The sequence below is a fragment of the Lagopus leucura genome, unplaced genomic scaffold (genome assembly GCF_019238085.1).
Source record: "Lagopus leucura isolate 7727_CA_CO unplaced genomic scaffold, USGS_WTPT01 Super-Scaffold_810, whole genome shotgun sequence".
Taxonomy (NCBI): domain Eukaryota; kingdom Metazoa; phylum Chordata; class Aves; order Galliformes; family Phasianidae; genus Lagopus; species Lagopus leucura.
The window spans coordinates 10,521,794-10,537,517 of record NW_024962261.1 but is presented as its reverse complement, the minus strand read 5'-3'; the positions used below and the strand labels follow the sequence as shown (position 1 = coordinate 10,537,517).

The 15,724-nt window shown below is 38.5% G+C and overlaps 1 protein-coding gene across 2 annotated transcripts in view; it reads right to left on the bottom strand.

The window, feature by feature from the left end:
* Positions 1-15,724, bottom strand: part of ZNF462 (zinc finger protein 462) — an 88,236-nt gene that overhangs the window by 16,417 nt on the left and 56,095 nt on the right. Inside the window, exons 8-9 of one of the 2 annotated variants that reach the window (XM_042866153.1) lie at positions 7,898-7,978; positions 252-513 (exon numbers count right to left, since the gene is read on the bottom strand). In XM_042866153.1, coding sequence (XP_042722087.1) covers positions 252-513; positions 7,898-7,978 — 343 coding nt within the window. The remainder of the gene's footprint in view (positions 1-251; positions 514-7,897; positions 7,979-15,724) is intronic. The other variant, XM_042866154.1, reaches the window with a different exon arrangement.

The window sequence follows — 15,724 nt, the reverse complement described above, 5'->3', positions numbered from 1 at the left end:
CCAACTCTTCCAGCAAGGAAAAGCTGCTGCAATGCTTTCATCTGCAGCAGATGGTACTGGCTGTTGTAGGAGAGAGGAAAATGGATTACATGGATGCTGCTGTGATCTGGCCTGGCATTTCCTATGTTCCTCTCTCTGGTCAGCAGTGGCCATGTTCTGCTGCTATAGCCAGCTCTCAAAAATCTCAGAAGTCTTTTCAAGAGCTAAAACACCCTTGTGAGTTCAGTTTATCTTTTTTCCACAGTACTTACTTAAAGCCTGTATAAAAGGAACAATCTTTGCACTTGAAAAGTTTTTTCCCTCCATGCTTGTCACGGTAGTGACGCCGAATGCTCTGTATGTAACCCGAGGAGAATTCACAAAATTCACAGTTAAGGATGGCTTCAGTTTTTTCCATTCCTGCAGCACTCCCTGAAAGTGGGATTGGGCTGACGTTGTTGTTCCTGGCTAACGCTGCAGACTGGTAGTGGTTCAACTGCTGTTGAACATCAGGAGGCTCCGAGTATGAAGAGTCTGCAGAGAAACAGAGAAAAGTTGTGGATCAGCAAATTTGAAAAGGTCTTCTCAGTACCAACTGACTTTTTACAAGTGTTTGACCAACATACCGAAATCCACTGACAACTTTCTAAAGCGATTAAGAAGCAGAGGTGTAGCACTTCTCCTAATCTAATGTGAATTCTACTGTACGAAAGATGATCAGTATAAATTATGTTTTTTAGATCTGATTGGAGAAGGAGGGAGAAGAAATGACAGCTTTAACTTAAAAGTAGTCTAAAAAGAAGTCTTCCTTTAAGACTTTTTCATTTGTGGAAGTAAACCATACTAATTGTATGGCTGAGTGTTTAGGCATTTCACGCATCTATCTGTCCGGATCCACTTGAATATTTTATGCCAGTTAATACTAGATGAAGATCTGGCATAGGATACATTTGAGTATCCTACCTAAAACGGAAAAAAAATATTAAAAAAATAAATTGATACTCATCCCTACTCATTCATGGAATTATTTAAGAGACATTAAAAGTTAACTCACAAAATGATAAAATTTTACTTTGTCACATTTTAAGACATCTTCACAAAAAGTAAATTCAAGTACTCTCAGTTCAGGATGTTTGAAATCAAGTCATCATTAAAAAATTAAAACATATTTAATCACAGATTCCAGTAAAGAGAACTTCTAAGCCACATTTCCTCAAAAGTTACTAACTTTTGCTAAACTAAGAAAAAGACCTCTTCCTATGGATACATCTGTACAGACACATCCCTTCTAAAACCAAGTAAACTCTATCATACTGTTTTAATGGCATGTGGAAAAATACAGCCCAGAGATAACTCAGTACTGAAACTAGAAGTTGTAATACTGCAGTTGGACCCTACAAAAAAGGACAGGGTGTGTGCTGAACCTTTCTCAATACAGTGCTTGAATGTAGAGGTTAGGAATTCATCTCCTTTGTCCTATATAACCCACAGCTGCCCATGAATGGCACAAATGAAAGCAGATGAATTTCAGTGTAACTTTCCTGAAAAGAACACAAAAGACTTTTCTTAAGCTTTTTGGAGGAAGGAAGAAAAGAAGAAAGAAAAAAGAAAAGAAGTTGGGAAACAAACTGTACGAGCCAACTCCTGCTTTGATGGGTACCTCATTTTCCAAAGCTTAATTCCCTGAGGCTAGATATGTAGGAATTCTCATATGTGTATCTATATATATACACACACCATCCATTATAACCAATTAGTAAGAAGAAACAAAAGGCAAACAGTCCTATACAGCACTCAGCAAAACGCTCACTGTTTTTATTAATTATCACAAAACAGAGTTTAGTTCATACATGCCTGAGAAACAAATAACAAACCAGCAGCAACAGAAAATCCAAACACACCAACAAAGCACAAGCTAGAAATGAATGTCTCCAAGCTCCCTGAGCTTCATCTCCAGGTGAACAACAAAAACAAAAGCAAACATGAAAGATTCTTTTAAATGAAATACCTTTTTGTCTTTCCTATCCAAGCCTCATGAACAGAAGCTGGATTACAATACAACTTTTATCATGCTTGGTTTTCACCACTTCTACAGCAGGTTTCCCCACCATGGAGGGCTCACAGTGAGCTCCACCCACTCAAATATCAAGCTTTTCCTTTCCCCTTTGTTTGAAGCAGGCTCCCCACGAGATCAAGGTCTAGTTAGTAATTTACATTCTGCTCCACAAAGGCATCAAAAACTTCCACCACATCATCAGTGTTCCCACCCAAGGCCTCAGTGATGTCTACTCCAAAGAAAACTGCAGGTTTAAAAAAAGAAAGTCTGTTAAAAGAAAAAAAGTCTGGTGTCTACTATTCCAGCTTTCAGCTTGCAAATAAGCATTTACACAAACTGGGGGAAGATCTCCTTGAGAGCAGCCCTGCAGAGAAGGGGGTCCTGGCGGATGAGAAGCTGGACATGAGCCAGTGTGTGCTTACAGCCCAGAAGGCCAACTGTGTTCTGGGCTGCATTAAAAGAGGGGAGGTCAGCAGGGAGAGGGAGGTGATTGTCCCCCTCTGCTCGGCTCTTGTGAGGCCCCATCTGCAGCACTGCGTCCAGGCCAGGAGCCCCCAGTACAGGAAGGATGTAGAGCTCTTGGAGTGGGTCAGAGGAGGGCACTGAGATGATCAGAGGGCTGGAGCACCTCTCCCATGAAGAAAGGTTGAGGAATTGGGATTGTTCGGCTTGGAGAAGAGAAGGCTCCGGGGAGACCTCATTGTGGCTTTCCAGTGCTTGAAGAGAGCTTATAAACAGGAAGGGGAATGGCTATTTACGAGAGTGCATAGTGACAGGACAAGGGGGAATGGTTTTAAACTGAGATAGGGAGGTTTAGGTTAGATATTAGGAGGAAGTTTTTCACCCAGAGGGTGGTGACACACTGGAACAGGTTGCCCAAGGAGGTTGTGGATGCCCCATCCCTGGAGGCATTCAAGGCCAGGCTGGATGTGGCTCTGGGCAGCCTGCTCTGGTGGTTGGCGACCCTGCACATAGCAAAGGGGTTAAAATTAGATGATCATTTTCAACCCAGGCCATTCTATGATTCTATGGTTTACATACTTCTATGGAATCTGGTATGTGAAAACTGAAGGAATATATGACTATTCACAAGTACAAGGTAGCTCTCCTTGTCATCCAGAATAGCGAAAAGCAAATTCTACCTCTAGTGTGCAAGAATTCTTAACTCTACTTCAATGTGGGTTCAAAATTGCTACACATTACAGTGTTTAGTGGATTGCTCTTTTACAAAGATAGTTGTGAAATTTACAGAAGAAAGTCAACTGAAGAGCTTTTACGGAGAGTCTTAAACGATGGTGGGACACAGGTCCTTGGCTCTGCCTGTATATTCTTTCCCTTTTGCCTTGCAAAAGCATTCATTATTTTGCAATACTTCTGATGTGGAAGATTTAGCATTTCCTGAAGATTAACACCAATATTAACACATATATAGACGTTCTGTTGGTTTCTCAGAAGCAGCCTGTTAGACAGCTCTCCTAGCATGGATGTGCAACTCGGCTTCATCAGGAAGACTTCATCCAAATTTCAAAGCTGACTAAAGGCATGGGAGATTTCCCACTAACTTCACCAAGCACTGAACCACACTGCACATGCTCACTCCAAAATGAGTGAAGGTATGGGAGAGAAACACTTCCTTTAGTTTCTTACAACCATGCCTTTTAGCACATAGCAACAGAATGGACAGTGAGCAATTAACAGACAAGGCAGTGTAGCCTTGGGATATTTATTTTTTATTTTCAAAAGCAGCAACTGAAGAAAGGGCTAGGGAGGCAAATGAAAAAACAAAACAAAAACAAACAGCCAAGAAGCAACAGTACAGTGATTTTTAACAAAGAGCACAGCAGTATTGCCTCAAACTGGCAAAGCACTTCTATGTGTGCACCTACTCTATTTCTGCTGGAAGTGTAGGCTGATACTCCAAAGTGCTCTGTGTGTACTTTGGTGCAAAGCTGACTTAGATGTTAATCAAGCATTTTTGCATCTACTCAGGCCTTGAGCTGGCGTGCCAACCTGATGGACACCTGACAGTGTTGCTGCTACAACATGATGTCTGGGTGTTAAGACTGGAGAACAAAAGAGGAAGAGAGTTTTTCTCTCAGAATACCCAATAACCAAAGCATGACTATATGTACACATTTGTCCCACCTCAGCCTTTTTCCTGTACGTAGGGTTGGAAGCACTCCAGGAAATCATTAACAAGCTTGGTTGGAAGCAGAAATTGGGCCTATGCATCCATGTGTGAAAAAAGTAAAATGGCTTTGTAAGACTACATCAAAGTCAGAAAACAGAAGAAAGACATTAAAATAAACAAAGGGAAGAGTAATGTAAAGTAGTAACTAAGTAATGTAAAATATGAGCCAAAAAGAACACATAGAAGGAGAGAAAATGAAGAAAAATGAAACGGCAGGAAGTACTGATTACATGTTAATGAAAAGAATGATGTTTTCTCTTTTCTGCAACAGCCTCAAAGTACAACAAGAAAGTAAATGACAATACATAGGCCTGATAACTTAAAAGAAAAAGGACATACACATGTTGAACGCATTTAAAAATAATTTTGTCTTAAGTGAATGGAAGAACCTTGCTGTGCAACTCCGAAAGCAAGCTAACAGCATGGGATGTTCAGAAGTAAATGAAAGGACATCTATAGTCACGTCAAGAGGAAAAAATTAACAGTAACTGAACAGTGGCAATGTTGCAAGTCTCATGACTAGAATTTTGAACACATTTACCTACAGATTACCTGCACAGGAACAGTAACAAGGTTAGCAAGTACTTGACTTCACACCAGCACCTGTGGATCCAAAAGACCATAAAATCCACTGTTTGTATAGAGCGGCATTCTCATATCCAAATGGGAAAATGACTACTTGAAAGAAAAGCAGGAGAAATGACTGTCTGCATGGTGTCCCATCAACACAGCCACATCTAAATTACTGCCATGTGCTAGTTATAATGTGTAAGAGTTTCCTTGTCTCTGCAAGGGGGGAAGAAAGACAGCATTTCTAGAAGTGCCTACAATGCTTCATTGGTAGGTAAGTGATTTTGCCATTCTGAAAACTTCATCCAAAGTGCAGACACAAAGGGTTCGTCAACTCTACTGAAAGTCACTGCCTTGTCATAAATGGCATTCGCAGTCCACATCACAATGCAGTGCAGTGGTGAAAGCTCAGCTTGATAGATACGGCATACTCTGCAACCATACAAGGGGGAAATACGTACAGTGAAAACCTACCACAAAAACAAAATGAAAACCCAATTTTCATGGATCCTCTGCAGCATCTAATGTGTTTCAGATACCTAAAAAAGGAAAACTGAGATTTTTTCAGAAAGGAAAAGAAAATAAAGGTTCTGATCCAGTTACATAAACTTACTTGGCAATAAAATGATATTTTAGTTATTTGTAAGTATTTTCAGAATTATCAGTAACCATGAACACAACAGTAAAATGGACAAAAACAAGACAACTGCAGCAAACAAACAAACAAACAAAAAAAACAGATAAGAACACAAGTTAGAATAAGTCTATGCAACAGACAATGACCAACTGTTGAGAAATGAAAGAAAAATTGCCTATTTAAGAAAAGAAATCCAACCATTGCTTCGTTCTTTCAGAGTGAACAAAATTAGATGCAGCTAGATACAACTACTTATATGCTTGTGTACCAGGGAGAGGGATGAAGGGAGAAGCATTGTTCTAAGAGAAGCAACTGTTCAACTACACTGGAAAGCATGTTTAGTTTAAGATAGAGGCAGACAAAAATGAGCACATCTTGTTTTCCTAGTAAACTCACATGGAAACGTCAAAGACAAAAGAGATCAGCTTCCGAGAGATAAATGAAACTGCAGAAAGTAATGTCTGAAATGGAATGTGTAACTAAGTAAGATAACTCTATGGGGGAAAAAGATTACTGCATAACAATATAGGCCTAAGACATTATAGATCTGTGAAGTCCTCAGCAGACCAAAAAGAATATAATTGCAATGTTATTTAATTTATTCTGAATTAATTCACACTAAGGAACATTTCTATGAAGGAAGACAGAGAAATTCCAAGGAATTAAGAAGAACAGTAGACATATGGAAATGTATTTGTGAAAAACCACATCAAGATGCAAAACTACAAAAAAAAAAAAAAAAAAATCAGCAAAACCACAAAACATATGTTTAAAAGCAAGTAATATCAAACTATTAGTCAAAATTATTTTAAAAGGATTAAATTATGGCTAGTAGGTTCAGTCTAGAAAAGAGAGGTCTCTGGGTAGACATCATAATAACCTTCCCGCACCAAAGCAGGGCTGACAGGAAAGCTGGGGAATGACTCACGAGTGTAGTGATAGGACAATGGGGTAATGGCTTTAAACTGAAAGAGGACATATTTAGATTAGGAAGAAATTCTTCACTATGAGAGTGGTGAGGCACTGAAACAGGTTGCCCAGAGAAGTTGTGGATGATCCAATCCTGGAAGTGTTTGAGGTTGGGCTGGATGTAGCTTTCAGCAACCTGGTCTAGGCGGAGGTGTTCCTGTCCATGGCAGAAGGATTGGAACTAGATTAAGGTCTCTTCCAACCCAAGACATTATGAAGGCTAAGAGTGACGCTCATAAGATTTAAGAACAAAGTTCCTTCTGAAACATAATGCTACTCAAAATTACTGACTCCAGGAATGGTAGGAAAGAATATAGTCATGAATGGCAACAGCTTGAAAAGTGGGAAGGTGACAAAGTAAAGTGTCATACAAAGATTGTCAAGACTACACACATTTGTTCACTTTATGCCATACAGCACTGACCTGGAAGGAAGAATATGTGGGAGGGTGAAATGTTCTGGCAATACATTAACTGAGGGGAGAGGAAGACAGAACAAGATTCAGAGGGATGCATAAAAATATTCATGAGGAGGCTTTGGCAATCTACTGCTAAGGAAATCTTGTACCTAGATTAATTCGTTGTTCGTTTACAGAGTATGAACCTAATTCTGATTTTTACCAAAAACCTTTACACTGCTGGGATGTTATGAATGAGATTGAGAGGAAACAAAATTTGTAACCTTATTCACATACATGGAAGCAAACACTAATCACAAGGGAGAGAGAAGAACCCACTTAATATTCTAGATATGTATTTTAAGCATTTAAAATTTTAAAAATACCTTGTCAGAGGAATTTATTTCAGTACTACATGTAAAAGCCTCTTTTGGGTCACTCTGGACTATCTTTTGCATTTAAGAGAAAAATAAGTATATGTCCATGCTTAAGAAAAGATATATGGACTACATAGTCTTTCTCACTCAGAAAAGACAAGAAACTATAACCATGCTTCTTTAATTTTGCATTCTCCTTTATGCACACACCTATATAGCGTATATATATATCCTGTATACTCTTTCTATATATATACACACTCTACATATATATATATATATATATATATATATATGTAGAGTTATATATATATATGTAGAGTTATATATATACACTATGCAGCTTCTTGTGCTACTGTCAGAATCATTTAGAAGGGACAAGAGTTTGACCTAAGAAGAAGAAAATAAAGAATTTTATCTTAGGAACTCCTTCACATAGGCAGACTCTTACGGAGTCTATTGAAGAACCTTGAAGTTTCACAGCTGAGATCAAGAAGAAAGTGATTATAATACTCTGTGTAATAAGACGCAAAGAAAAAAAGGTAGGAATTATATACAATTTATGAAGAAAGAATGCAATCAATTAAATAAGCTATACCATGTTCCTTCCTTCAAACAAGGGACTAGTTCAAGAGCTTCACGTCATACATAATCAAAAACATTACTTAACACTTGATTCTTTAGAGAAGTAATTAATATCCACATTAATGTATATAAATACCTGAAGGGAAGGTGCAAGGAAGTTGGAGCTGGGCTCTTTTCAGTGGTGTCCAGTGACAGGATGAGAGGCAATAGGCACAAGCTGAAACACAGGAGGTTTTGTCTGAACATCAGGAAGCACATCTTTACTGTGCGGGTGACTGAGCAATGGCACAGGTTGCCCAGAGAAGTTGTAGTCTTCCTCCTTGGAGATATTCAAAAGCCATATGGACAAGACCCTGGGCCACCTGCTCTAGTTGGCCTTGCTTGAGCAGGGGCGTTGGACCAGATGGCCTGCAGAGGTCCCTTTCAATCTCAATCAGTCTGTGTCATTTGTGTCATTCTGATTTTGAATTTCCAACACTACCAGTTCCTACTAACATCCTCAAGGATAATGGGAAAGGCACATCATGGCCACAAACACTGCCTGAATTCTTACTATATTCAATCAGTGCTTTGATTTGGAAAGATCCATTCTAGGTGTCAAGAAACCCTCCATCATACAGCTATTTAATTTATATTTATCCCTTTTTTTCCACCACCACCAGTAGGATTTATTTGCTGGCTTCATCTCAAGTTTTTCTGCAGCTCTTCAGGTGATTTGGTCACTAAATAGTCATAAACAAAATCTTCTTAAAGCCTGTGTTGCTTTGGTGGCTGATCAACCAATTTTAAATGTCCTAAACAATAGTGCCAAGTAACTATAGTGTACAAACCCACCCACTGCTTTCCATTACAATATAGAGATGATCTATGTGTTCCGTGCATTGTTTTTATGCTGTGGGCATTCATGTTCTTCCATGTCTGTTTATCCACTGCCGTCTGTTTTAAGTAAGAATACTGCAGGCTGAGACTGTTGCCATCCAAAAAGTTCAAGTTACTTGCCACTTTTCAACTCTATATTCTTATCAAGCATTATTAAAAAAATAAAATACCATAATCTAAGTATAAGGTGGCACTTAAAATCAAGACTTCTGTCTACCCATCAAACACTGGAATCTTCATGTGTTTACCAATTTCCAAAAAGAAATAAACTGAAAAGTTCTCTAGCTGTTCCTTACACTGTTGAGATAAATTACATCTCATAAATGGAAGTGCTCTAAGAGAAGAAAGGAGTACAGATCAAGTCCAACACCCAACTCCACATAGTGCAACCCACATTAAACCACTGCAAACTTCTTTAATAGCAATAGAGTTGTGCTCATGACAACTTTGCTGGGGATGCTGTTCCACTGCCTGCTTACAGTCTAATACCCAACTCAGCTCTCCCCTGACACAGCTCCATGATGTTTCCTCAAGCCCAGTCACTAACAGAGCGAGCAGAGCTCAGTGCTACCTTCCATTCCCCATGCGGAACTTCAGTCACCATGGGTCCTCCCCTCAGCCTTGTATTCTATGGGCTGAACAAAACAAGCAACCCCAGTCGCTTCTCATACATCTTGCCCTCTTCACCATCTTCATAGCTCTCCTTTGGACACCCTTTAGTAGTTAAGGTGTCCTTAAATTGTGACACCAAAAACTGAATACAGTACTCAAGGTCAAGCCACACAAGCACAGAGTAGAGTGGGACAATCTCTTTTGACCAGATAGCTATACCATGCTTAATGCACCCCAAAATATGGTTGGCCCTTTTGGCTGGCTGCCATAGGCATTAACTCGTACTGAGCTTGCTATCAACAGAACATCAAATACCACTCTCTGCAGGGCTGCACTCCAACCATTTGTCCTGCAATGTATTTATAATCGAAGATTGCCCCATCCCAAATGCACAATTTAGCACTTGCACTTTTTAAATTGCCTAGCACAGTAATTTATCAATATCTTTCTGCAGGCATTCTTACCCTCAAGAGAGTCAACAGCACCTCCTAATTTAGCATTACCTGTAAACATACTCAATGTCCACTCAACTTTTTGCCCAAGTCGCTCATAAAAACAGGCCTTAAATCTGCCCTCAGGAACATGCTAGCAACTGGCTGTTATACCATTTACTGCAACTAGGTGAGTAACCTTGTCATAAAAGGATACCAAATTTATAAGGCCTACTTTTCCCATCACAAACATGTGTTGCATTCAATGTAAGTATTAATACAAGAAACTGCTATCATCTAAATGCTTTCCTTTAGCTTAAAATGAAGAGGGGAAAAAGTTCAGTCCCATCAAGTGCTACATTTTTGCACTCTGCTTCAAAACTGATCCTATTATTATAGTGAAGATACATAGGTGCTGATGATCCATTCAAGACTTGAATGTTTGACTTCTTCGACAAATTGCTGCTAAACTCAAGCTCCAACTTTACGTAATATATGTATCTCATATATTTTTATAAAATAAATATTCTGGAGAGATCATATTAAAATCACAGAGCTTGGCAAGTTCTAGAACGTTCTGGAGACTAATACAAATTAGCATTACTACTGCTGCCAACATAAGACCTCATCTCTATCCCATATCTGAGTGATCTCAGATCACTGCAGGCAGCATTTTCAAACATTCCTACTGAAACATAGTAATGATGTTCCTTAAAGAAAAAATAAAAGCAGCAATTTGAATGTCAAACCTTCTGCTGCCAACTATGTTGATGCCAAAACATATGCCCATTTCAAAACAGCTAAAATGAACAAAGAAATTCTGCCTCTCTGTCAAGCATCAAATCCCTCAAGCAGGCTTTAGATCAACAGAAAACAACTGGAGTCTCAATAGACTGAGAGAATATCAGTTTGCTTACGCATTAAGGCTACCAACATGTAGGAATGATAGCTTGAAGAAATGCTCTTTTGCACAGCAGTGGTCAAGTCACACCACATAACCCTTCAGAGCAATAGCATCCTATTTATTCTGCAGGGACAGGACACAAGAGTGTCACCTACCACTTCATCCTCTATGCTAAGCACAAGAATCAGAATGAAGAAAAAAAGAAAAACCTCGGGAAATAAATACAAGGATCTACATATGTATCTTGCTTTTTCCTGTATGTACAAAGGGGTTTATTTCTATGGCTAACATGAATAAATCTAAGAGATGCTTATTCCTTCATTAATTACTCAAATCCATCCAAACAACTTACTCCATCTTCTCTCCATCCTAGGTAAGTCTTTCAGTATCACATCAATTCTATCACAGTGGACTGGCCAAATCCATTCAAAGACGGGCAGCAACCTTCTTCACCCAGCTGTCTGGTTCTTGTTTCCATGCATTAAATCTAAATACAGCCTTTATACAAAAAGGTAAGGGCTAGAACGGAGCACAACAAACAGCAAGTTGACACTCCCCACTAAACACAGTTGATGACAGCACAAGCATCTGCTACAGAACTTCTCAATACGCTGCATGAAAACTATGCAGCCAAAAAAACTATACACTAGTGGAAGAAAGCTGCTTAGAACAAGGGCGTAACCATTATCCTAAGTCCTTGAAATAGGGGGGACTTTGTTTGGTAAACTTGGATGTGAACAAGCCCTTTACTTATTCCACCAGTCCTTGTCAGTCTGATGCAGGAGAAAAGCTCCTGTGTGATTCCACATTTGATAATTAGTTTAATGCTGATCACAAGAAAAAAGACAAACGAACAAGTGCTTGAAAGTTTTAACAAGCATTGGCAAGCATTGTGGCCACTGAGAATACCTCTAAAAGAGTAACTGTGAGGAGAGAGAATAAACCAGCTCTTGGTCAGATGAAGAAAGAACATGGCTGGAAAAAGAACAAGGCTGCAGGAAAGAAATATTAATCTAATAATTAAGAGAGAAGATGGGCATGCAGTGCTACTAACACATTGCACAAAACCAAGGAAAAAGACAGAACAGGGAAACATCCCTGCAACCTTGACCATAACTACACAAATACAAGCATCTTTTCAGCAGTATGCAGACCACCATTTTGCATATTTAACATGGATGCTATTCTTCCAACTTTTCTTGCAATTAAATAGTTTAGGCACTAAAGTTTTGTGTAAAGTCACTGAAGTTACTGCAGGCTGGCCACCTCCCCAAACAACAGGCAAGTAAAAGGATCTCAAATGTCAAAGGAGTAGAATCCAACCTCCCTAATTTCAAAACAAAATTCCACAAATCTCACCCTACATACAAAGGGAAGGCCATTCTGAGCTACGATAAGGCTTCCAGGATGTAAGGATTCTAACATGCTGTAATTTCCCCTAACAGCTGTAGCCATAAAACAATAAGACGCAATAGCAACAAGACAGAAACAGCAACAAAGCTGAAGAGGGACTTTCTGCCCTGGTTAGGAGGCTAGAAAAACAACCCTTATGAAATGAAACACTGCACATGAATATATAACTGCAAGGCCGTATAAACTAAGGTATGGATTAGAAAAAAAATTATATATTTATTAATATATGCACACATACACACATAAGGGGTGGCATGTGTAAGGATAAGTAAAGTTTGCTTCTTCTTTGAGATGGAAGAGGAAGTTGAGTGGTTCTAGGCTCAGTGGACCACTGTAATAATTCTTTGTCATTGGTACCAGCTGAGAGAATTTTCTTGAAAAGCCTCCTTGCTTCCTCACATATCTCCTCTCATTCCAGTAGTACATTAAATTGTTTCAGGAAACCTATTCAAGGTGCTCAGCACCCCTCAGGATTTCATCTGACAAACAGCATAGGAAACACACATCCTGATTACCCATTACCTATTTTGGAAAAGTGTACAAGAATAGGAAGGGATTTATAGTTCTTATACAACAGTCCCAGAGACACTACTTAGTCAAGCAGTTTTGTACCCCACTTAGCTCCATCAAAGCTACCAGATAGATTTCTATTCCAGTCTCTAAGTGAAGCAGTTTTTTCCAATGGCAAAGCCTAAAGTTCAGAAGAAGCTTTAACAGTGCAATAGGTGTTCCACTTAGCAATTTTCAAAGCATTTGATCCTTCAAGTAATTCAATTTGATGAAACTACTGACATAGCATGCACCAGGAAACTAAAAACATCTTCTAGCTCAGACCTTGCATGTATGCTGGTATCAGTGATAGATACTGTTTGGTTTGCATTACTGTGAAAAGTGACTACTGAATTTCAAGGGTACACATAAAGTGTGCTGCTTTCTACATTTCAAAAGCTGGTTACTACTGAAAAGGAATGGTCTGATACAAAGGCAGCATGACTGAGAAGATACCAGAAGCCACATCCACATCTTTTACATGCCATTTCTGCAACTCAGTATTCTTCATCTAAAACTTCTATTCTTCAACTAAAAACCTATTATTTTGATCTACTGCACACAGTCATAATGCAAACAAATTTACAAGGCTTCAAATCTGCTAGCCACATGAACATAGAGAAGTTCTGTGCTCTACAAAGTAGCTAGGCCAAAGAGTTTTGTTGTTTCTTTTATAAAAATAAAGATATACTTAAAAAAGCAATAGTATTTGCAAGGTCAGTTTAGGGCAACTCTTCTACATATTCCCAAAAGCTACTGCTAGGCATGAAGTGACAACATGAAACAATTTATCAATGTGTAGAGTCATTCTGCTTCACCAGAACTGGCCACACTCATGGATTTCTCTCGCTTTTACAAGGTAGGCAGGCAGTCCACCATCTCCGTAGCTCTTGACATGCATAACCTCAGTATTCACATAAACTGTGCCCATATGTGCTTTCTCCTTAGGGACGATTACATTGCAGATAACATTTGCTACTCTGCTTTCTTAAACAATTTTTGTGTTTGCATTGCTTTCACTTCTTCCTTACTGAAACTGATAGTAGTCTCTTAACATGATTTGTCAATGCAGACACTGAAACTACACTGCCTTGCACTCAAGTCAACAGAACAGAGCTGACTCTGCACAGCACGGTACTGGAAACCCTTATCTGTGAGATACACTGTCCCACAACATGACAGTACCATTAATAATTCTATATAGCTCTTCTGGGCAGAGAGTAACATGAATATAATCTTGTTCTCAAAAAGACCATGAAAGAACACACAAATAGGCCTTATTAGGTGATTTATTCAATCTTTCTCCCAACAGTTTGTAGTTTTTCAATTTATATCTAATTTTTACTCCCTTAGATTGCAAAACTGTAAAGCCAGATGTCACTGTAAAGAGCAAACATGTAAGTAAATCCAAACAAAAAAGCCAACCATACAACTGCAAGTAGTCAGATCATAGCTAACCTTTTTTTTCCTCTCTCTCTCTCTTTTTTTTTTTTTTTTTTTCCTAAAGAGGAAAAATACCTATGAATTATTAGGGGAGCAGAAGAAAAATTTACCCCAACAGCAACAGTTTCAACAATGATTGGATACCACAAACCATTCAGTGCCACTACACTATTCAAGAACAGAGAGAACTTGCACTAGTGGTCAACATTTGCTGCATTTGCTGATCTTCCATGACATTTATTTAAAAAAAAAAGAAAAAAAAAATAATTGACGGTTTTACATCTACCTAGATTAGGACACAATGTAAACAGGGTATCTTACATATATAGAAATAACTACACAACATGCGGAACACCAGATGGGATACAAAAAGCAGTATCTTCCAACAGTGCCCCGTTAGGAAAGCCTTCACAGGTGATACAACTGAGATAGACACAGACACCTTTTTATACTACTGCCTTGAGAAAAGCGTATAAGTGGCTGTTACAGTTTCTAATGACAGTGTTGTCCAAAACATCTAGGATATAAGCACTTCAAATATGCTTACTGCTACCAACAGAGAACTAAGGTAAAGAAATTGAAATATATTTGCATCTTCTAATAAATGAATCAATCTGACAAAATCTAAAATTAAATTAAAAAAAAAAAAAAAAAAAAAAAAAAAAGGATTGTCCTGAGAAAGGCACTTCGGCAAACAATTTTTTATCTTATCCCAGAACAGCTCCATTCAGACATGGACTCTGCTTTTACAATTTGATTCCCTTTCCCTTTTTTATCTCATTAAACGACGAGTTCTGCTCTCTCTTCAAATCTCTCCAAGCCATCCTGCTCTGTTTCTTACTTCAACTACAGTATTCATCCACAAACAGAACCAAATCTTTTCTACAGCCATTTCAATTATACTAGCAGCTTCATACCTACCCACCTACAAAACAGGCCCATAACAATGCAAGGCATCCTTTTGTCTGCCACTCATCCCATCCCTAACTCAAGTTCACATCCCAAGTTAATTAATTTATAATGTATAGTTTACTTATACACAGCAACAAAACCAAAATCCAGCTACACTACTCTAAGTCTCATTTCCAGTAATCTCCAACTGTATGTGAAAGCTGCTCAAACAGATGAGCATTTCCTATTACTGAGACAAGTCTTTTATCTAGTTTGATTTATTCAAAATAAATTATGACCTAAGAGCCTCCACCATTACCACAAACCGAAGCCAACTTCCTTATGAAGAAAACAATATATACTTAAAACAGTTTATGCCTTCCTCAAACAAGGTTGAAAACACTAACACTGTTATTACAACACCTCATCTGACTAGCTCCACAACGGGTTGCTTCAATTATTGTCAGTGTCTTAACCAGTAACTGTTTAAGGATGACCAAGCTAGCTGGGACAGACTCTGCCTTCATTTCTGGCTCCAATACATATCTAGGTAACTGAGTCAATCTCCTAAGGTGTTTTTGTTAACAGATTTTTTTTTTCTCTATAATTTACATTGAGGACCGTAAAATTATCCTCTACAGAGATCCACGCTTGAATTTTTAACTTCACTAACCATGCCTTTGAGCTCCTGAGATAAGCAAGAAAAGAAGAAAGTGTATTATTGTTACCAAATTCAAATATTGTACTTCTTTATGTCTCAACACCACTATTACTATTCAGAGATCACTAACATACAGGAAAGAACAGCCACTAAAAATTATTCTCCACTTATTGAAAGTCA